Genomic DNA, 24,663 nt, shown 5'->3' on the forward strand with positions numbered 1-24,663 from the left:
TTATTAAAGTGCGTGTTCACTTTAAGCAGAAAGGTGACGCGTAGCTCGCGTTAATGATGTATGTGTGTGTGTGTGTGTGTGTGAGTGAGTGTACACACACACACACAACCGCAAGACGGACATGATGAGACGCGTATGCACAGCGGATCGGTCAGCTGTATCACCCTGAGCTGCTGTATTTCTGTATGAGAGCGGTGAGTTTAGCCCTGTACACACACACACACACACACACCCACACCTCTGTACACAGGCTTACCTGCATCGCTTCACATCACATGGAGCTCGTGCACTGCTTTTCGCAGCACATTAAGCTAGCTCGCTCGCTCGCTAGCTTCCGTTTACAAAGCCGTCAAAAAACGTTTACCTATATAACAGTCACGTGACGAGACTGTTTTCGAAAAGGGAAAATATCGTGACATCATTTCTGTGTTGTGTTTATTTACATTGCATGCTGACTCGTGTTATGCTAGCTAGGCTAATTAGCTTACAGCTAGGGTTATGTTTTCCTGACTTGTCCCAAAGCAAAGGTATTACACTGTCGCAAAAATCGTACAATGTCGCAAACAGCCCAGCAACACGTGACCTACACATCAAGCAAACCTAAAACAATGAGACGTTGATATTTTGTAACGCTTTCTGAGGAAGTCAGCATTTTTGTTTAGAGAGAAAAATAGAGAGAGAGAGAGAGAGAGAGAGCTTGTTGGTTATATGTGTGTTTACACTTCATTTATTTATAATTCAAAACGTGTCACATAATATAATTATCCTGTCTTCATAGCATTAATCAGTTAGACCAGTGTGTACAGCAGGTACAGCACCAGTTACTCCAGCTGAACCAGTAAATACCCTGTTGTGTATTTGGGGCTGGAAGCTGATGGTTCCCTGGAATGGGTCTGCTAGCTATGAAGGCTATGAATGACCGATTGTACAAGTCCTGCCTGCGTGGACGCTCCAGTGAGGTTCATGTAATTAAAGCACTCTGCCCGTTTGAATCTGTCCTTCATTTTTTTTTTTTTTTTAAGAAAAGTAACCTGTAGTATCAGGGTTAAAGCCATACTAGTGCTGGATTCAACTGAAGCACTATGTTAACCCTTTTTTTAAGACTGTATAGTAGTAACGATGGGCATACAATTGTTCCCAGGGTTCTGTGTTGTCTGGGTCATTTTTCTCCTAACACACATTAAACCCTTTGATTGTGTTCAAGGCAAATATGACCCATTTCACAATAAAAAAACATCAATATCGAAGCTCCTGATCTACTGGTCGATCTTCGTACTCTTACTCAAGGTATGTGTTATGTCATAACCAAAACAGATATCATGGATATACATTGTGGAGGGTAGCTTACTTTTCCCTTAGAGACAAGATGAGAAGCTCAGTCATCTGTTTGACTCGGAGTAAAACTGCTGCTCCTTTGCATGGAATAGAGTCTGTCAAATTAGCTCAGGCATCTGGTAAGAATGCCACCAGGACGCCTCACTGTGGATGCGTTCCTGGCACGTCCAACTGGGAGGAGGCCATGGGGTAGACCGAGGACTAGGCGTAGAGAATATATTTTCACACTGGCCCAGGAATGCCTCAGTGTCCCTCAGTCAGAGCTGGTTGAGGTGGTCAGGAAAGAAAAGGAAAGTTACCCAAGGGAATTTACCCCCGCTACTTAAATTCAGATTAGTGGTAGAGAGAAGGATGGATAAATAAAAAGATTGCTTTATTGGAAAAAGGCTTCGAAATCTTTTAATCAAATAAAAATGATTTCATGTGATTTTGAAGGGGTCTGCAAAGGTGGCTATTTGATTAATCTTGCGTTCCTGTAATTTTTACAAATTTTCTAATTTACATTTTTTCCCATAAATTTGGTAGAATTTTAAGACCTTGATCCTACAAAAAAAGTTGAGAAACAACTAAAAAACTTAGCTTTATTGATCTGTATCTGCATTTGTATTGAACATGAATAGGTAAGTGCAGCCTATTTCTTATAACATTAGTCTCACTTAAAAAAACAACAAGCACAGCATATAAACAATGCAAAATATCCTTAAATGCCTCTAAAGTCTTGAGCGCAGTTTAAGCAATTTTAAGCAGCCGGGCACACACTTTCTAATGCGTGTGTTTCGAGACTAAAAATAGTTGCAAGCAACGCTGAGCGGGCCCAAGCACCCTGCGCCATTGCCACCCCGGTGCTCCAGAAAGACAATGGGAACACCAGGTACATGCATTTAAAGGGGACAAACCAATACAGTTACGACATAATTTTAAAAAGGAGGGGAATTTTATGTTTCGATCTCCAAAAGCTCCAGATGCCGGAAAAAAATGCATATATCATGTGCATAATATCATGTTCGTCAATATAATGCCACACAGAAAGTTATTAACCACTTTTTAGCATAAGTTTGAGGCATTGTCACGGCTGACCCGTTTAAGAAATAAAATAAATCCTTCTACGTTTTTGCAACCTCGATGTCTTGATCACATAGGCCCGGTTTGGTGGCGATTGCAAAAATTCCCTAGGAAGAGTGCTTTAAATTCCAAAAATAACTGACTTTCTGTTGAATTAAGCCCATGACATGCAGTTGTTACTAAATCCTTAGGAAAACAATAGGATCTTTCACACACTATGACGACATAGGGCCCTAATTAGCACTTGTAGTGTTTTGAGATGGTTGTAAGCGTGTATAATGGGGGGAGTGAGACTAATGCACTAAAAAATTTGGTGTGGAGGGGGGGGATTGGTTGATCGGAGGCTTTTTAACACTTTAGCTTCTGTTAATGTGATTTTGGAGTCAGTATGGCATGCAAAAGATTGCATTTTATAACTGAGTAAATTTTTTATCCCATCTCTACCTAATAGAGAGCCGAAAAATTATTTTCAGGTTTTCATTATGTCCTATACAGCCAAGGAACGTGGGAATCTTTGTCATGCTCCCAGTATGTGTCATATAAATATGGGGAACATAGGAAACCCCCCAAGAAGAGATAACACCTGTTTCTGACTACATGGAGTGTTTAACCCGAGTTATCCTTCACTGTCATGCGCGTCTTAACACAATTCTTGACTTGGTAAGTTTTCCCAGAGGACTTACATGCTCAATTGTTCCAAATTAAAATTCTCGTTTTAAATCACCTTTGACTTGACTACGTGTAGCTACGAAATGTTAAAAAGTACCTGAGAGGTCAACTAGGTAACAGCTTGCTTTCCAACTGCAACAGAGAGCCTACGACACCCTTACGATCTGTCTAAAATTGTAACGGCTTGTCTAGAGCTGCTCTGGTTTCCTCACCCTTTAACAGCACCCTGTATAACCCTGTTTTGGATAGCTGTGACTACAGAGTGCCTTGGGGCCTCAGCATAAATTAAATCAGGTTTACATGAAGCATGCACCGATTGCAATTTTCGTGGCTGATTCTATTTTTTTTTTTTCTAGTCTAACGTTTTTTTTTTCTGATGAACTATAATTGAAAAATTCAAGTGTATGTATATAATGAAACATAGACTATAAATTTTTATGTTTGATTCAGATTACAGGACTTTGAGAGTGAAGACTATCATGGCCTTCCTCTGAGCCTCTTGAACTTCTCATACCATCTTGCGGGTGGGAATAAAGCACAGACTCGTTTGATTGTTTAGTGCTGCTATGATTGATATGAGAGCTCCATGGATACAGATGGCTCTAACAGGATTTAAACTTGCGATCTCTATGAGCAATCAGCACAGACTCGTGTATATCTGAGGCTGATTGCCCAATCATGCTGGAAAACCAGCCGATTCCAATCACTGGCAATGCATCTCTCTTTCGCACTGTAGTGTAACAGATGTCAAAAGGTAATTCTTGGGTTGAGATGGGTGGGTTCGGAACCCACACCGAATGGTAATTTTTAGTGGAAAGATGTCACAGTAAGCATTCTGTCTAAACATAGCCTGCGATGCAGTTCTAACAGTGTCTGATTTTTTTTATTAAAGAGTGTGAGCTGTGCTATGACACTCGTCCACCAACAGTAGGTTGACACGGGATTGCGCCAAACTCACAGGATGGATAATGGTAGGACAGTGGCAATAGCTAAAGAACAGAAATAAATCTGTCAAATTCATAATGTGTGCGATCCCAGATCGCACTGATTGATGACTTTATTGAATGATGCCGTCTTTAATTACAAATCTGTCATCAGAGGATCTTTATTGTTCAGATTAATGCAAAACAGTGTACAGTGTGACATGTAATAATTTTACACAATAAGACTCCTTTAGGAATGAGACAGGAAATTACGCTGACATCTTTTCCTCTTCCTGTTTATTTCATTCCTGCGTTTTCCATACAGATGCAGTTTATAAGCATAGCCTTTGTGTTCGCTATTTCCAGTTCCTGGAATATATATCTACAGTACCATAGTAAGCACAAGTGACCAGATATTCTTTGGGTACCAGCGAATCATTATCAGTGCATCAGTACCTACTCAACATGCACAATATTTCTTCAATCTGAATGAAGTCATTGGAAATCGATTCCGATCTGAAGATTCCGGCGTAACTGTGTGTAAATTAATGCTTATCTGATAGAAGGTGCATTTACATATTCCAAGCATTTAATCAGAATTTACCTTTTTTGACTTGTGCAAAGTTGTTCTGGCAGCTGTGAGGCATTAAGTCTGTCAGGGACATAAGGCCTTTTTTGCATCAGGCATGAGTGATTTGTAGCATGCACACGAACGATTGCTCACAAGGAAGTTCACATTCACATGCCTAATATTATTGATATTTCAGAAAAAAAATTAGGAGTGACACTCTAGCGTGCCCTCCTACTGTATCAGCTATGGGTGTGTAGGTCAGAGGATGAGATTGGCACGGAGGTTTTAGAGGAGACCAGTGGCATGATAACGTCAGTTTAAACAGCGATTTCCTTCCATTCTCGGGTACGATTAAATTCCATATCTTATTCGAACCTTGCATGACACAAATAGGAATGCTTCCTGAGCTTGGGATGATTGTGTTCACAATGATCAAAATAAACCAAACTTTGGGGTGAAGTGTTCATTTTGATCAGTGTGGATCCTGGGGCCCTAATGTGAAAACGTTTTTATTTATGCTTTTATTTATTCCAACTTCTGCATTATGATTATTCAGTCCCATCCCTGTTTGCTTAGATGCTTTACTTCATATGAAACCCAGTAGATGAAAGTGAACACAGGTGGGAGAGAATTGTTCTTATTTCCTAATTGTTTTTTGATCAGAAGCTAAATTTAAGCAAGTCACCTTCTGTTACCTCCCACATGGGACAAACAGATAGAATATATTTATTCCAGTTAGAGAGAAACGATCGGATGAAGTGTTTACATGGCTAATATTTACCCACTGATCAGATAATCAAAGGTTTACACACCCCCTTTTTATTCAGATTTATATTACATTCTGATTGATTTTTTTTTTTTACATGATGTGTTTTTATTCGGATTGGGTCGTTACTCCCATTATTTGTGGACTATCAGGGTTCGTAGTGACAGAAATATAAAAGTGATGTTTGATGTGGGTATAAGTGTATCAGGTCAACCAGCATTGCTGTGATTTTTTTTTATTTTTTTTTAGGACGTCTGCTGAGTTAAGAAATGATCTAAAAAACTAACATTAGAGCAAACCTTATGAGAACATTAACAGAACATTATGAGGCAAAGATGAAACCATACGCCAGTGATAATACCTCCAAACCCAATAATGATGAATCGCTGACTTATTAAACTCCAGGGATTTAACTGACCACATGATGAGAGACTAAATAATGGTGTATATTGAGAATCCTCAGTCATCAGTTTTATCAGACTCCAGCTGTTCTTCACAACACTTTTAAGGACCGTGCACCGAGTTATGGTTACTGTATATTAACTGCGCTCTCTCATAGTTTAATGTTAAATCATATCTTGTCATTTGCTCTCACTCACTCTGCATGGTGCTCATCCTGAGTCTCGGGAGGCCTGGAGCATATCGCAAAGAACTGGATGGGGTGATCCATCGCAGGCCACAAGCACACACTCATGCACATACTACAGGCAAAATGCCAGTTAGCCTACTCTGCATGCACGTCATTGTTTCTGCATGCATATATACAGTGTGTGTGTGTATGTATATATGTATGTATGTATGTATATATATATATATGCGTGCATAAATACAGTGTGTGTGTATGTATGTATATATATATATAAAATGTGTGTGTTAAAACACTGTATATACAGTAAACTCCTGACTATACATATATTATCTGTAATGAATTGTAGCCTTTTAACCTCGTCATTCAGTACATTCAGGGTAGTCAGCTGACTTTATTTTATTAATCGTGATGGATGGAAAAGATTACAGACTGGAAGGTATTTTAAGCATAACGTGGCATCATCATTGCATATACAAAGTGCACTTGTAAGATAGATGGGTTTAATAAAGTGTACATGTTCCTGTACGTCTGTCTCACACTCGCACCCACAGCTGTGTTGTCAAAGGTCCACCACTTAAATTATATTATATTAGTGATGATGTGTTTCCACTGGTGGAAGAACCTGATGCTGGCTGACAGAAACTGCTTGGTTTTGGTCAGTAACAAAAGCTCCACCTACAGTTAAAACCACAAATTTAGACACACACACACACACACACATACGCAGAGGATGTAAGTTCCCTTTCAGTCGATTCACTCAGTACAACACATAACGTATGGGATATCACGCCACCTATATTTACGCTGTAAAGGCAGTCCAACCTGTGGTGAAGTAGGTGTTATACCAATAAGCCATCGTCATTACAGTTGACTCTCAAGTCTTTTAAGATTGCCCTGTATTTGGCAACGTCCATTTTAATGTCAACAACAAGCTTCCCTGTGCCGGCTGAATGAAATGATTAAAAGAATCAATTACAATTTAAATTCATCTGGGTTAGATTGTTTTAAAATAACTTTTGATGTGAACACAGTAGATGCCCTGACTGACAGGCCAAAAAAAATGGAAAAATGGAATACGTGTCGTGGAAAAAAAGAACATGTTGGGCGTATGCAAACTTTTTTCCTTAACTGTAGGTGGATGATAAGTTTACTTTATAAAAATTCCAAGTAGCTCTAATGTAGGTGTAGCTGCTAAACTGGATACTGAGTTTAAGTTATCATAGGCTTAATTATAGTTTGATGTCACAGTAATTATCAGAGTATCCGAATGTTCTGTATCAGTTCTGATCTAGTGTTGTGGTAGAAAAGGCCACAGTGGTATGCATGACAAGCAAGTCAAACCAGGGTGTGTGATGAAAGTTCTCATAAATGGACGTATAAAACCTACTGGCATTTACAGAAGACTTGAAGCATAATACATTTTTAGTTGCAGTAAAACTTTTGCACGGTGTAAACGTTTTAAAGGTGGCCATACCGTACGTCTGTGAATGGCAATCCCGGCCGAGGTGGCTCAGAGCCCATTTCAGTCGTTCTTGTAAACGTTCAGAGAGAGGAATGCCTGAGCCTTGAAAATCGTCAGATAAATTTTCGCTAACTTGCGATGAAAAATGAAAAATTTTATTTGGCACATACACAGTCATACACAGTACAGTGATATGCAGTGAAATGCTTATAAGACCCCTCATGACCTTTAAAATTTTAATTGTCAAAGATCAAAATAAATTATGGAAAGGAAATAAAGAATAAAATATAAAGACTTTCTTTCTAAAATATAGAAAAATTGCAGATAAGAACAAAACATGGTTCCAGCTTACTGAGAAAACTTTCTATTTTGATGGTCTCTTAAACACTAGTGAAACGCTGGGATAAGCGTGGGATTTTATGATCGAAATTAATACTATTTCATTTTTTTCTAATTCCCTCTTAAGTGTCTTAGTCTCTTAATACCCTAAAACTAGGGCGTCTTTTTCCAGGTAGTTTTACGTCATCTGTACAGCGAGTCTACATCGGCCTGGCGGTGAAGAAAATTCCTAGACACATCAAACATGAAATGCTTGACTTATCGAGTATAACTTGTTTTAGTTATTAAAAACAATGCCTTCATAAGAAGAGTGAAACGAACAGCGAATGCAGTTTCAACAAAAGCATAACGTGTGCAATCTTTATCAAGCCATTTTGACACTCCACCCAACTTATTTGTAGACAAGGTGTGATCTCGCTCGAGTTCTCACACAAACACCGAGGAGGAGGGCACTGCCGGATCGGTCTCGCGATTGAGCAGGACTGTAGGTAACAGGTTTCAGATACGAGAGCTGTGTGTTAGTGCGAGGTCTAAAGATTGCATGTTTGCTTTGGGTGTTGGCTTAAAACTCATCAAACGGCCTTTTTTTTTAGAGAGAGGTAGCGAACCTTCTGCTGAAAGACTATTTGCATGTTGTGGTCAGATGAATACGTTGTTGTTTGTATGGTATATGGAAGATCGGTTTATTGCGGTTGGCTGGATTAACCGGTTCACCTGTTTACAGTTGGAGCACTCACTTACTTGTTTTTTGAGATCAAAGAGCATCAGGTGTTTGATCTGCGAATACATAAACTACATTGTTTTCTCCAGCTACAGTCAGGGTTAAGCCAAGTATATTGTATAGGGCTTCAGGTGGAGACTGAATTGGTCACCTAATGTCTTAAATATCTCCACTAGTTTTATCCGGACAGCAGATTATCACCAGTGATGAGCATCAGCCACAAAAAAAACATAGCTATCTCTCTCTTCTTTGTTGTATATCTGCCTGCCTGCCACAATAGACCAGGAGGGCACGTCATAGTACAGTTAGTACGGTCAGTTGGTCAGACCGTTCAACTCCCACACGCTCATTATAGGACGCAGCGATGCTGTACCATCACACGTGCTCTGACCACAGACTACTTAAACACAACTGCTTCAGTAATACGGTATTCACCAAAATATACAGTACTGAAATAAAAAAGATAAACAATATCATATAAATGTCACCTGTGAGTTTTTTTAACATACTGTACACACAATTGGCGTGTTAATTTACTCAAAAGTGTCAATATTTAAAGTGTGTGCAACGCCTCGCCGTAGACAGTGTTCATATCGTTCACGTAGATTCTCAAACATATCCTGGAACAAAGGTTGCTGCAGGCTCCTGCAAAAGCAGACAATTTGCTCACCTAATGTTGACACAGTACACCACCAGGACGACGCAATTTCTTAACAATAGACAGCATAACTGTGTTACTTGGTGACGTCTTATTAAATCTTCTCGGAATCGTTCTGCCACCTCAAACTAGGTCCCCAGTCAGTTAGCGAAAATAATACTCAACTATAAATACTTTTCTCTTTTCGAGAGACCCATTTCCAACAACTGCGCAACACGACATCTTTTTCACTACCGCGAACAGGTGTGTATGGAGCTGTGTTCCACAAATGCGGGTTCGAGATGTGCAAGTTTCAGTACTGTATATTTTGGCGCATGTTATATTTATTTTAATAACTTCCCCGCCCTTCCTTTTTAAAAAAAGTTCTTGATAGATTTTGAAACTCGTCCAGTGCCATGCTAACTAATGGTCTTGACGTAGGTTAGCTGGCAGTCTATCCAAAGTTAGCCATCATTAGTCAAGGAACATCGACATGAAATCTAAACATGCCGTCCAACCTACATCCGATGTGATCGATTTAGAGACTGAGGCGACAAGTGAAAGTTCTCAGATACAGTCATTCCAGACGGACTCCGTTAGTATTCAGTCATCGCTATCAGATAGCAAAGTGGTAATGACGATAATACTAAGTTTAATTCAGCATAGCTACAAGAGTTTATCTGCGTATTTTATAAAATGGGTTAAAATTTGTTTTCAAAAATTGTTATTTGGGTTTAGGAGCATAAATCTCAACATAAAAATAATCATGATGTGTTTTTTTCTGCTTTGTTTCATTTCTGCTCATTTTCAATCAGAAACCTAATTGAGCGAGACAGACGCATCATTCCCATCCTATTGAATGGGGACCTTTTCCCAGCCCTCAATCCTCGATCATAACCACAGAAGAAGTCACACACTCTAAAGCAGGTATGCATTTTTCAGTTGTTCACGCTTTACACAATGAAGCATTCTGCATCTTGCACAAGCCGCAAAAATCTGAAGTCTAAAATATGACCGAATGTTTCTTTCACTTCTGTTTGTTCCTTTATAGTCTCTTCTTTTCCCTGCTGGTGCACTGCACTCTAGCTCTGCAATGCCCAGGGCGTGACCCCTTGTGTCTCCTTCTCCTCCTCCATCATGAAGCTGAAGCAGCGTGTGGTGGTGCTGTGCGGTGTGCTGCTGCTGCTGGGCCTGGCCAAGCTCTTTCTGCTGGATGGAGGCGAAGGCTCGGCCGCCAGTCGCCGGGACCTGCGTGCTTTCCGCAAGATGGAGGCTAGCCTAGCTCTGGCCATGAACGCCCGCCTCACACACACGTTGCAGTCACCCTGGGAGGTGGCTGGACAGTGGGTGGGGCCTCGCGAGGTATACCCAGACGAGACGCCTGAGCTGGCCGCCGTGCTCAGTGCCCTGGCGAGTGCCCGTATCCAGAGGGCCGACGTCGGCTACAAAGGCACCCAGCTGAAAGCACTACTGGTGCTGGACGGAGGACAGAAGGTGGTGTTTAAGCCGAAGAGGTAAGGGGAGGGAGGGAGGTGTAAAGCTGATGAATACCTAATCAGCCATGGGAAAAATTATGGTTTAATATCTTTATAGTATCAGTAATTAGATATCCACTGATCATGGCATGAAGTGTTGTTGAAAATTTGCATTTAAAGCATCTAGTGACAGGAAACGCCACTGTTCATACAAGGCAGTTTTTGGGCCATGGATTCATGCTTGTGGTGCCAAATTGTGACCCTACGATATGCGTGCCTCAGCAGACCAGGCTGCTATTTTGTTCACCCTTCAGTCTACTGTCTATTGTTTCATTTAACCTTTGCTATCTGTTCTTGACTAACAGAAGTGGAACACATAGAAGTCTTCTGCTGTTGTAGCCCATCCACCATAAAGTTAGCTTAGGAATGTTGAGAATCTTGCTTTTCTGCTCACCACGGTTTTACATAGTGGTTATCTGATTTACTGTAGCCTTTCTGTCAGCTTAAACCAGTCTCTTATCAACAAGGCAACACTATTTAATTGTTTGTCGCTCCGTTCTGTAGTTTGTGTGAAATTGCAGGAGATCAGCAGTTAAAGTAATACTCTGTCTGGCACCTACAAACATGCAAAGATCACTGAGATCACATATTGTCCCCGTTCTAATGGTTGATGTGAGCATGTGTACATAACACTCTTAACTTGTATTTGCATGTTTTTCTGCATGCATAGTTGGCTGATTAGGTAATTATGATGAACAGTATCACATACACTTACCCATTTATCTTTTGATTAATCTTTTTTAATCCTTGTGATCCAAATTATAAACAAATTATCTGCTTTTCTGGCATGGAGTACTGGCATGTACAATGGTAATTCATGTTTATGATATAAAGTCCCTGTTATAGCAATTAGTATTTAAACAAAATTCTTTGAGTTAACCTTTTTTTTCTTAGCGATCACTAAATGTACAACCATTTCAGTGAAACGCTGCACAGCTCTATTGCTGCAGGTATTTACAGCACAGCTCAAGAAAAGCATGATATGAGACGGTGGGGCAGTGAACAAATAGCAAGTGTCAATTCCATACAAACACTTGGTTACTTGGTACAACATGACAGAAGAATCCGAAGTCATCCCAAATTATTCTGAATGCATCATCCACACAATTACAATCATAAATGGGTAGAATTTCAGAAACTTTTATGCAACTACTTTTAGTGCAATTATTTGCTTTTATTATAAATAAATAAATGGTACATTTAATAGTTAAATGTTGTAAGTTATATTGCAATTGCAAAATTTCTATATACAGGGTGGCCTAAAAGTCTGGCTTCATAGAAAAACAAATAACATATATATACAAGCTCTTTCACATCAATCGTGGTTTAAGCCGCATGTGTGAGCTCACGCAAGCAGAAGGAGCGGATAGCACTATGCTTCGAGTGTGTTTAGCCCATTCCTGATGGTTCATGAAAGTTGGAAAACATGCGGTTGGCTGGCGTCATGTGTCTCAGAGTAGCCCTGATGGTGCAAAAATTAAGGAGAAAATCTGGAAAACTTTTAATAAAAAAATATATATTTAGAGAGATAGAGAAAGAGAGATAGATAGATATTGCGAAAGTCTGACTTCACACCATTTATGTATATGCTGAATACAAGAATGCTGAGCGTTTCCTACAGTATTAGAAAAGATGTTTAATGAGCCCCATGTTTAGTCCTGTGATTTTTCTGGATTCTGGATAGACTACTGACTTTAGATTTGCCCAGAGGAAAAAAGAAATTAGTTTCAAAACCTGAAATAAGAAGGAAAAATTCCAATAGATCCAGACTCCACCCTGGGACACGCTGCAGGTAAAAAAAAAATTTGAAGTCAAGTAGTGAGAGAGCTCACTGTGGGCATCAAGCGGAAAATGGGAATTCTGCTGGGACGATTAGTGGTGTGATTAAGTTGCATCTGTTTGCAACTTATATTGCATTTGCAATATATTTGCTAAATCAGGGCTCTGAGAGTGTAATACACTCATCCATTTTTATTTCCGTACATAAGAGTTCACTCTGTAGCTCGGGTAAGTGGATAATCAGCAGTAAATCATTGGTGTTTATTGCCCTGAAAAAGCATTTATAGTGCACAGGTAAACTGCAGTGAGTCCATCACCTAGAAACTAACGGTGTTTATGGCTGTAATGTTTAACTGAGCAGCTTGGTGCGAATTAATGTAATAAGTCGTTCTGTTTATTGGGGATTTAAACTTTCGATACTTTTAGTGCTCCAGCGTCGTCTCACATGAAGTGCATTTCAGAGTTGTCTTGTACATAGATGCACATTAGTGGAAATATCTCTGTTTCACAGGTACAGCAGAGACTATGTGGTTGAGGGAGAGCCCTATGCAGGCTATGACAGGCACAATGCAGAGATCGCTGCTTTTCACCTGGATAGGTAAAGAGTGCGACGTATGCAAATATGCATTTTTACCAATATTTATGTGGTCGTTGCAACAACAACAATTTTACACTAACGGTCTCTTCTTCCTCCCTGTACAGAATCCTGGGCTTTAGGAGAGCACCTCTAGTGGTGGGGCGGTTTGTGAACCTGCGCACAGAGATAAAGCCTGTTGCCACCGAGCAGCTACTGAGTACATTCCTCATGCACGGTCAGTTTGTGTGGCCCCTTGTGTTCATCACCCTTAAAATTGCCCCTGTCATAATGCATAATGGATCAGTGTTAAACCTTGAGGCAGGAGAATTATTAATATGGGTTGAGGGATGTTTAGTCAGGTATTGTATTTCTACAGGAAATAATCAAAATCCTTAAAATCCTAATACAGCGGCTTAGAAAATGTGTTCAGTATAAAGGTAAACATGTTATAAATAATGAACTCTAAACTGTTTATGTTTAATGTAGTAGGTGAAGACAGAAACACCACATCATCTTCCATATCATAACTTTTATTCCATACTACTTTGTACATTCTGCTACGTCTATTAAGTGTGTCCACTAGGGGGCAGTGTTGCATACGCCTAACCAGAATGCACAAGGGGCAAACACAAAGGCTACTTGATTTTTAACTTGGTAGGGATTACAGTACCAACATTATTTATATGCTGATAAAGTTTACACTGTGAATCATTTTTCAGAACTATTGTAATCTACACCTCCGGTTCTTCTAAGCATTTCCTGTTACTTTGATGTTTTTAAAGATAATGGGTCGTATAAGTGCTTAGAACACTCCTTCTATTCTGGTCCTCATCCTGTTTTTAAGGATTATAATTATGTGGATTATGTTGCAAACCTTATGAGTACACTTCCTACCATATCACAACCTTTTGTTTAGACTTTCCAATTCAAGCAAGCAGTTTTTGCTTTGATGCACACCACCACACACTTTTGAAGCGTGAACATGGTGCACGTGGTTTCCCCTTCAAGCCTGTAAAAGCCATGCTCTACCCATAAACCCCTTTCTCTGTGTCAAGATGGATATGTTTATGTATTTTTTTTTTTTTTTTTTTTGCAGAAGTATGAGTATGATTCAGCTTAGACATGCAGGTTGAGGTCATGGTTGTTCCACTGGGTTTTTGCAAGGGACTTCTTGTGTGCTTCTACACCCTGGATTTAAGCAGCTACTGTATGATCAGCTGCCTGCAGTCAACCCCCGGGCAAACCACAAGGCCTCGGAGTGCGTTCAGCACCCTGTAGACTAGCCGTCCCGGGCATCCTCGGCCTTTTACGCAGTCTATTGCACTTTCACTTAACATGTTTAGCTTACAGTCCCAGTAAAAAAAATTTAAAGTAGAAAATGACACATATGGGATTAGATAACCAAGCAACAACAAGGGTCAGCTGTTCTGGGCAGTTCTTGTAAGAACAGTATTGTTGAGTGCATTAGCAAAACCCATCAAGCACTGTGAAGGACCATGGCTTACATGAAGACCTTCCCAGGAAAGCAAGACCAAAACCTACCTCTGCTGCAGAGGTTCGTTTAGAGTTTTCAGCCTCAAAAACCACCAATCAACAAACAGAACCTCAAATTACAGACGTTATGAACGCTTAGTATAAAAAGTATTCTAAGTAGTAGACACATCTCAATATCAACTATTCAAAGGAGATTATTGCATATTTTGGATGCCTTTAGTATTGTTTTACAGTGTAGAAAAAAAAATCAAGAAAGACACTGAATAAGGAGTGGTGTGTAAATATTTTAGTGGTAATGTGTGTATATATAGGATCATTTATTCATTTTAAAGGAGGTAAATTACAAATCTAAAGGCCTGTCCTTTACCCTGGCAGCAAAATAAGCCCTGCTCCTGTTTCAAAGCAAAATATACATTGCCTGGCCAGAAAAATACCCAAGAAATTCATGCACATTAAAGATTTCCTTTGGTTCCCTTAAGCATTAATTATGGTGTGCAGTGTGGTGGCCAGAAAAAAAAAGGCATCAGTGTGATACCATGGCCATTCTGTACATTCAGGTTGTCAGCTGACCTAATTTTTTTGTCACATAACGTTGCTGAGACCTGACCACCTGCAGCAACCGCAGATCATAACAGTTCCCCCAGATGCTTGTACATTGGCCACTGTGCATGATGGGTGCATCGCATCACACAGTACGCTTCCTTTTGTACTCCTGACCATCATTCTGGTATAGAGTCAGTCTAAAGTCATCAGACCACATGACCTTTTCCCATTTTTCCCTTTTTTTTTCCCAGATTTTTTTCTCTCACTACACTCTTACAGTTTTTCTTATAAACACACAGCTGTTTAATCCCAATCCTGGGTTGTCCTTATATTGTGTGGGCTAAAAAAGTATTTAGTCAGCAACCAATTGTGCAAGTTCTCCCACATAAAAAGATGAGAGAGGCCTGTAATTTTCATCATAGGTATACCTCAACTATGAGAGACAAAATAAGAAAAAGAAAAACCAAGAAAAGCACATTGTAGGATTTAAAAAAAAAAATATTTGCAAATTATGGTGGAAAAATAAGTATTAGGTTGATAACAAAATTTCATCTCAATACTTTGTTATATACCCTTTATTGACAATGACCGAGGTCAAACATTTTCACAAGTTTTTCACATACTGTTGCTGGTATTTTTGCCCCTACCTCCATGCAGATCTCCTCTAGAGCAGTGATGTTTTGGGGCTGTCGCTGGGCAACATGGACTTTCAACTCCCTCCAAAGATTTTCTATGGGGTTGAGATCTGGAGACTGACTAGGCCACTCCAGGACCTTGAAATGCTTCTTACGAAGACATTCCTTCATTGCCTGGGCTGTGTTTGGGATCATTGTCTTGCTGAATTACCCAGCCATTCAGCCTGCAGGTCGTTCACTACAGTAGGACCCCCGTGTGGTTCTGGGATTTTTGCTCACAGTTCTTGTGATCTTTTTGACCCCACGGGGTGAGATCTTGCGTGGAGCCCCAGATCGAGGGAGATTATCAGTGGTCTTGTATGTCTTCCATTTTCTAATAATTACTCCCACAGTTGATTTCTTCACAGCAAGCTCCTTAACTATTGCTGATTCAGTCTTCCCAGCCTGGTGCAGGTCTACAAATTTGTTTCTGGTGTCCTTTGACAGCTCTTTGTTCTTGGCCGTAGTGGTGTTTGAAGTGTTACTGTTGGAGGTTGTGGACAGGTGTCTTTTATGCTGATAACAAATCCCATTAATACAGGTAACGAGTGAAGGACAGAGGAGCCTCTTAAAGAAGAAGTAACAGGCATGTGAGAGCCAGAATTCTTGCTTGTTTGTAGGCGACCAAATTATTTATTTTCCACCATAATTTGCAAATAGATTCTTTAAAAATCCGACAATGTGATTTTCTGCATTTTTCTTTTCTTATTTTGTCTCTCATAGTTGGTTGAGGTATACCTACAGTATGACGAAAATTACAAGCCTCTCTCACCTTTTTAAATGGGAGAATTTGCACAATTAGTGGCTGACTATATACAGTACTTTTTTACCCCACTGTATGTGTGTGTGTGTGTGTGTGTGTATGGAAATACTCACTAATAAACTTGGCTCTGTTTTCTACTGTTCCTTTTATATTATGCAACTTAACAGCATAAAAGCGTTTAAGTGATGTCATATCATATCTTCCACAAAGTTGACGGGTTCTGCACTACCCTACAGATTTTAATAATGTGGTGCACAGCTCTTAACCCAGTTCCAGTCATTTTTAATCTCCTTAGTTGTTTTTTCTTGCTTGTTGCAGGCCAGTGTAACATATTTTCCCTTATGCTTACCATCAAGGAAAAGGAGCTGAGCAATTTAGCTTTGACTGCGTTGTTTATTTTGTAGAACCGAAAAATGTAAAAACGACTGCCAGATATTTTGTACTAAACTTCCATCAGTTATTCAAGATCTTATTCTTAGGTTCTGTTCAAATTCCTAAGCTTCACTGACGGATTTGCGGCGTGCTGTACAGAATGTAATGTAGTACTTGTAGTAGTCCAGCACTGATTGTGAGAGTTTGTTTTCTTCCTCTTTTTAATCTCTAAACTGTTTCTCTTGCATCATCCCCTTCCAGTCACCTTAGAAACATCTCGTATTCAGCTGGTAATATTCAGAGTAGATGCATATTGGGGTAAATATTAAGTAAATTGCTTTTGACTTCCATCAAGACCACCCAGAAAAAAATAAACAAACTTACAAACAAACAATGTTCTTCCTCTTTTGGGGTTTCCTGGTCCTTGTGAAGTTCATGTGAGAACAGTTTTATGAAACTGCTGAATTTTAATTTTTTTTTTTTTACATCAGGATAAAAAAAAACAACAACAGACAGGCAGGTTTTGACATACGTGGAGAAATCAAGACATCATGAATCATTATTGACTGTGTGATTATTATTATTATTATTTTTTTAAATAAACAGCATAAGAGATTTTTCGTAGAAAGGGAAGGGAAGGGAACAAGAAAGGGAAAGGATTTGAACAAAAGTAACATTAAGTGTCTAGACAACGATTAGTAAGAGCTTGTCTGTTATCAGGAATGGAGTTAAAGCATGATGGAACATTTTTCCCTTGAGAACAATGTCTGTATGAGCTTGGATACACCAGGATCCATACACACACACAGCAAATATTTTTTTTTAAACTTTTTTTTTTCCATAAAGATGTGGTTTCTTTTGATTTGATAATAAACAGCTGCAAAAAAGTTTTCTGAATTCCCATGCAGGTCTAGACGAGGCTTAAACAGGAGGGAAGAGCCTAAACAAAAGCTTTGTTATGTGTCTGGACAAAGTTGAATTAATGTGGTTTTGATCACAGATTCTTTGTCTAAAAGTTGGATCATAAAAATGCTACTTCTCTAAAGTTTATTTATGTAAGATTTGTGTAAGACTATATCGTGGCGATGGGTGAAGAGTATTAGTCATTTATTTAATTGAGCAAGTGAGCATTGCCGGTTTTTGTGCCAAGACAGTATTAAGTGATTTAGAAATAGATTTTTTCATAAAGCATGTCTTTCCTGCCATACACATGCACCACCACAGATTCATGAACAGGTAGCTTTTTAGCGGACAGTACGAGTTTTTGTTTGGATCTATATCGCATGCTTAACCTTTAACATTCAGGTTGTTAGCTGACTTTACTGTATGTTCTTGCTACATAACGTGGCTGAGCCTAGACCCGACCAACTAAAGCAGTCTCAGATCATAACACCGCCTCCAGAGGTTTCTAACAGTGGCCACTATGAATGATGGTCACGTCACTTCATGCGCTTCTTTAAAGTCCAATCTTTATGCTCCCTAGCGAGCTGAAGACCTTTTATTCTGATTAGTCTCGCTAGCAGTCGGTTTTCTTTTTCAGCCGTACAGCTGTTTAGTTTAAATCCTCACAGTGTGTGTGGAAATGCTCTTACTTTCACTGTTAAGTACAGTTCTGCTTGCTAATGTTTTGCAAAATTTTGTTATGATGTAACTTTACCAAGAGTTTGTGATCTAAAATTACAGTCCCACCACTTCTGTGAATTTGACAGTATAGCATTATCCTTTCAAGTTTTAATACATTTTAGTAATTTATTAATTACTTAGATGGTTCTTTCCCTAACTTTTGTAATCTCCCTTGTTATTTTCTTTGCCTGATACAGGCACGTTTTTTTTTTGTTTTGTTTTTTGGCTTGGAACAGTGATAAATTATAAGTGGCTGAATATTTCTGCATTTTTTTATTTGCATGATGTCAGCTTTTGTGCTAAAGGACCTTATAAAAGTTATGTCTGTATTCTAATTGCAGGGATTAACGCTACCTGTGTGTGATCTCGCTCCCTTTTGTGTAGGGAATAATACCTGCTTCTATGGCAAGTGTTACTACTGCAGGGAGAGTGAGCCCGCGTGTGCTGACGGGGACATAATGGAGGGATCCGTGACACTCTGGCTTCCTGACGTCTGGCCGTTGCAGAAACACAGACATCCCTGGGGACGCACGTACAGAGAGGGCAAACTTGCCAGGTACACACAAGTTATTATTTGGCTATATTTATATATAATAAGTAACTGAATGTAGCCTATTTCTTATAACATTTGTTTTTCCACTTATATAAATTAGTGCAGCATTTAAACATACAGTACAATTTAACTAACTGATCAAATGGTTCATCTATTATAAATGTAAAAAAATTTTTTTCTTTTTTTTTTATATGAATTTGGAGTCAGTGTGCCAGAATGTGAATCATCACATCACAAAAGAATAGGCCTTTGCAGGAGAGTATAAATACTATTCAGAAACTGATACAAAACAGGATCACACATGCACGACACGATAAGGAGACAACCTAGTGATGAGACAGAGCTTGAAGCCCAGACTCAGATCAAACCAAACAGAATATATTGCTTTGTAATATCTTCTGTTTGGTTAGATCTGAGTCTGGTCTTCAAGCTCTGTCTCATCACTGGGTTTATCTTGAAATCGTGTTGTGCTCGGGTGATCCTGTTTTGTATCAGTACTACTACGAGAGGAACCCAGTACTGTACACAACATGTAATCAGTGCTGGGCAGTGTGACTTGAAATGTGTGCCAGAAGGGGAATATGTAATGGAATTCCTACTCATGAGGCACAGTTGCTGAAATGCTCCAAGAATGTCGAGAAGGGAGTTCTCGACAAAATATCAGGCAAAGATTGTTAACCTCAGACCAGCAGTGACGACATGACTAGAGTAAGGAGGAGGTGACCGAGCTCTGTTCTCCTGCAATTTCCTTAATGGTGAGACGGGACTGAGCTCCATGCTGGGTGAAGTCAGGGTGATGCAAATGACAGGGACCGCTCGTTCTAGCAGCCATAACACATGCACAGAGGGGAGTTTATAAGAATTTTTAGTTGTTCAAGATCTCTGGAAGTTGATAAAGTCGAAACATTTTACTATTTATCCAAGTATCTTCTTCAAGACGGGACAGTTTGCAAGACGGGATAGTTTGCTAAGATGCTATTTGGATGAGTAGTGAAACAGTTACACATAACAAGAAAGAAGTCCACTAGACATGACTCAACTTCCACATAACCTCACTTGGATTACTGAAAATCTTCACAGACCAGTTGTTGCCTTATATTGTATAGGATCCCCTCGTGCCACGAAAAGAAGCTCTGACCCATTGAGGCCACAAGACCAGGATGCAGATCCTTTAATTTGTGAGGTAAGGTCTCCATGGATCAGAACTGTTAGTCCAGAGCATCCAACAGATGTTCGGTCAGATTGAGATCTGGGAAATTTGGAGGCCAAGTCATGTTTGTTATGTTATTTAAAGCTTTACTGGACAATGCTTCCAGTCTGTAAGCGTGGGTGTGTTCTCCTGCTAAAAGAGCACAATGCTTAGTATTTTCTATTTGGGAATATTGTTGAGATAAACAGATGTGTTGAGTCTGCATTAATGTTTAAGTAGGTGGTTTGTGTCAAAGTAACATCCACATGATGTAAAAAAAAAAAAAAAAAAAAAAAGAAGTGATTCATTAGACTGGGCCACCTTCTTCTATTGCATCATGGTCCAGATCTGATGCTTATGTGTCCTGTGTAGGTGCTTTACCACTGCTGCCATGTGTACATTAGCGGTGTCTTGTGTTAACATTTTATTTCTGTTACAAAAAACATATATTACCAAACGTTGGCATGGAGATGCTGAAAACCTTCCCTTTTCATACATAAATTATGTAAAAAATATATCCGAAAAATTAAAATTTTGACCTTCTCAAAATATCAAATAAAAATAAATATCTGAAATGTACTTATTGGCAAAAAAAACAAAAAAACATCCACACTTTTGTTGTTATTCCTTACTTTTAGCTTTAATTATGGGGTACAAGGTGGTGACCAGTTCATGGGTCAGCATGATGCCAAACTGTTAGAGCCAGAAACAATTCTTAACAATTAGATTTCTGGAATACACCTGTGCCATCAGGGAGGAAAAACTCCATACACATGATACCCTGGTCATTTATCAGTCTTTAAGCAAAGTTGACATTCTAGCATTGTCCTTACAGATATTAATAATGTGTTGGACAGCTATTAACACAATTGCTTGACACAGGATAATAATTTGACATTTTTGAAATGGCGACCATATTTTTGTTAATATTCAAAATGAGTTTTTTATTTATTAATTTTTTGTTTTATATAAAACATTCAATGTTTCTCAAAATAAAACATTTTTGTCAGACATCTTGTGATAATAGATACTGTAAATAGATAGATCGATCAATCCTGCCCCTAAGTATAATGTGTAATCTTTAAATTTGTAAAGATTTTAATAATTGTAAATGTTAATGTTATTTTAATTCCGCCTGCATCTTGGTAATGTGTAATGTAATTTTGTATTCGACTTAGGTGGGAGTATGATGAGAGTTACTGTGAAGCAGTGAAGAAGATGCCTCCATACGATGCCGGTCCACGCCTCTTGGACGTGATTGACACGTCTATCTTTGATTACCTCATCGGCAACGCGGATCGACATCACTATGAGAGTTTCCAAGACGACGGTGGAGCCAGCATGCTCATTTTACTGGACAATGCTAAAAGGTGATGAGGAAATGACAATTTCGATGATTTAAACATTAAAAATTGTAGTAATCGCACTGGAGATTAATTTGTGTTTTCGGTTTTGCAGTTTTGGGAACCCAGCTTTAGATGAAAGAAGCATTCTGGCTCCTCTCTATCAGTGCTGCATGTGAGTGTCCAAATGCACACCTTTTATTATTAAACAGCATATGAAAGCTGTGAATACTTATGCTAAGAAAAATTTCCGCCTCATGCATGAAAACAAATACAAGGGGTGTTCAAGTTAAACTGGAACTTTTGATTGTGCAGAATAACAACACAGTTATGAGAGTAAAAACTCCCTTTATCTCTCTATATAATCACTAATGCGCGAATCCCAGTTTCACTTGGGCGTGGACACCACCAAGGTAGAAAGTTTTCTCAGGATGCCGGAGCCATGATCTTACTCCCTACTTCATGTCTGAAACACTGGCCTCCCAGAACTCCTTTAATGACTTAAACATGTGGAAATGGCTAAGAGCAAGGTCAGGACTGTGCCGTACTGTGCTCGATTCTTTAGTACGCCTTTATTCATGACATCACAGGTCCTGGTTTGACTTGAACACCCTTCCTGGGATCCAGTGATTATTTATCAAATACAAAACATATTAACAAACCAATAATATTGTTTAATTTGGTTAAATTTAAAAGTATTTGTAGAGCGCTTTTAACAATGGTCATTGTTGCAAAATTAACTAAACAATAGTGAAAATCTAAAACACATTTCCTGTACATAACACTGAGATTTTGATAATAACTTTTAATTGTATGCTAGTTAATGTAAGATAGACTGTGTTAACCTGTGCTTAAAAACATACAAACAATCATAAATGAGACTAGAACTAATCCTAACGCAGATGTTGGGATTTCTTAACCTTACGCAGAAGCTTGCTAACAACGTTGCAATTAATCTTTTTAAAAATTCACATAAAAATTTTGTAATTTATTGACAAAGAATGAACAAAAACTAAAATGACTTGTATGGCAACGACTCTTTGTACATTTTTTTGTACTTTGTACATTGAGCCGATTATACAGCAAAACAGCATAAATATCTATTTCTTTGTTTTCTTCCTTTTTCATACTTTGTCCCTTAAGTGACTCAGTAAAAGTTTGCTTCAGGTCCATCAGGGGAATAAAAACCCAGATCTATTAGTATTCAGTAGAAATCGACTCTGATGTAAAAATTTTCTAAAATTGCTGTGAAGTTTGCACTTTGTGGTCAGCAGAGATGTAGTTAAAGCGGTTGTTTATCAATGTTGCTGGGCTTCTGATAATGACTCAGAATATTAGGCTTCCAAGAAGTATGCAAGGGAGTTGCACTAAACAGGACATAAGAGCTGTCTTCATTTCTGGCTTCCTTTTGAAAAAAAAAAAAGTTTAACAATCATTTCATGACTGGACCTATTTGTTCCTGCCCACTCTTCTGGTTTGTGTGTGTGTGCATGCAAGCTTTTCAGTATATGTGATTTGTGTGTGTGTTGAGAGAGAGAGAGAGAGAGAGAGATTGCTCATTCTTTCTGTTAATGGATGTGGCCTTGCTCAGCAGGCTTTTTTTTTTTCCTATTTCCTTTTTATCTCTTCTTTTAATTCACACATGCAAACTTCTATCTTCGCTTGCGACTAATTAATAAATGCCACTATGTACTGGTGCAATTTGCAAGTGTTGCATATACTATTTTCTCATAATGACTTTCGATCTGGTTTCTTGCTCTCACTTTCTCTTGCTCCTACTCACTGCGTTTCTGTTTCTTGCTCACGCTCTTAATTTCTCTGTCCCTGTCTCAGGGTACGCGTGTCCACTTGGAACCGATTAAACCTGCTGAAGGGCGGAGCTCTGAGTTCAGCGATGCGGCAGGCTACGGCTCACGACCCCGCCCACCCGGTCTTGACCGAGCCTCACCTTGCCGCCCTCGACCGGCGTCTCGGCAGCGTAATAGTCAACATACGCCAGTGCATAGAGATGCAGGGAACAGAGAGCACGCTTATCGAAGACCGCATGAATCTGCCTCACCCATAAAGACATCAGAGAGAGAGAGAGGGAGGTAGCATTTTAAATCGAGTTGAATGCCACGAGTCAGTGCAGACTCTTGCCTTTGGAGGCTCACTTCCTGCGTTCACAGAATTGCAAGAAGATCTTAGACTGTGGGAAGTTACCTCAACCCAAACAGGAAGTCGTCTCAAAAATCATTAAGACTGGTATAGACCCTGGCTTCTCCGCAAACCAAAAAAAAAAATAATTTCCTTAAAATTACATATATATATGTAGACACACACACGCACGCACACACACACACACACACATGGACCTCTAATCTTTTTTCTTCCATATTTTCTCAACATGCAACACACAAGGAATACCCATTCCCTTGCCTTGTAATATCCCTTTCTATAAATTACTCCCTCTTGGTGGTTCCAAGTTTAACAAGCGGCCTGTAACGTCCACCTGGGCTTACATGGGCTCGGGGACATTCCAGAGGGGGGTATTCGCAGACTCGGGCTGCCCCGTGCTGTGTTTAAAGGCAGCATCAGTGAAATGTAGTCACTGAAATCACAAAGCATTAACAGACTATCTGGGAATAGATAGCCTGTCTACAGAAAAGATTGTACATAAGTAACTATTTAATGACGATATTGATACACAGATTGAGTGTTGTGAATGATTTAAATGATGATAATATTAAGAGTTACTATGCAGGTTTGCCTGCTTTCAAAATGTGCAGTATGATTTCTGGATATAAACGGGTAGCGGGTGGAGGTAGATGGTGCTGGGGCTCGGAAAGATGATGAAAAAAAAATGATGGCATGGAAAGAAATAAGAGGGTGGTATTCACACTTGTTTGCAATGTGTCACTGTGGCTAAAGGTCTTCGTTTCAGGCAAATAAGAGATAACAGTCATTTAAAGAACAGGATTATCTGATTAAACACTGAGAATCTGGTGTCGCTCCTATTTGTTTGGGGAAGATAAGAGTCAGGATCCCTACTGTGTGAAGATCCTTTGAACATTAAAAAGATAATAAAAAAAAAAAAAAAATCACTGTTTTCCTTATTTCAGAAAAAAATATTTTTACCTCATCAATTTATCAGGCTTCATTGTT

At 39.1% G+C, this 24,663-nt stretch overlaps 1 protein-coding gene across 1 annotated transcript; it reads left to right on the plus strand.

Moving 5' to 3' along the window:
- The first annotated feature begins 93 nt into the window (after positions 1 to 93).
- On the plus strand, positions 94 to 24,663 carry fam20b (FAM20B glycosaminoglycan xylosylkinase). The gene is made up of 9 exons (XM_053489503.1): positions 94 to 194; positions 9,890 to 10,001; positions 10,126 to 10,588; positions 12,900 to 12,986; positions 13,091 to 13,200; positions 18,819 to 18,990; positions 21,355 to 21,546; positions 21,635 to 21,694; positions 23,353 to 24,663. Exons 3-9 carry the CDS (start codon positions 10,212 to 10,214, stop codon positions 23,582 to 23,584), a joined length of 1,230 nt encoding a protein of 409 aa, XP_053345478.1. The 5' UTR covers positions 94 to 194; positions 9,890 to 10,001; positions 10,126 to 10,211; the 3' UTR covers positions 23,585 to 24,663.

The sequence above is a fragment of the Clarias gariepinus genome, chromosome 27, assembly GCF_024256425.1.
Source record: "Clarias gariepinus isolate MV-2021 ecotype Netherlands chromosome 27, CGAR_prim_01v2, whole genome shotgun sequence".
Classification (NCBI taxonomy): Eukaryota; Metazoa; Chordata; class Actinopteri; order Siluriformes; family Clariidae; genus Clarias; species Clarias gariepinus.

Bases quoted from the DNA above. Each gene is read 5' to 3' on its own strand.
- fam20b (XM_053489503.1), top strand. From the start codon at position 10,212: ATGAAGCTGAAGCAGCGTGTGGTGGTGCTGTGCGGTGTGCTGCTGCTG. The intron at 13,201-18,818 runs GTCAGTTTGTGT...CCTTTTGTGTAG, and splicing joins GAGTACATTCCTCATGCACG to GGAATAATACCTGCTTCTAT. The intron at 21,547-21,634 runs GTGATGAGGAAA...TCGGTTTTGCAG, and splicing joins TTACTGGACAATGCTAAAAG to TTTTGGGAACCCAGCTTTAG.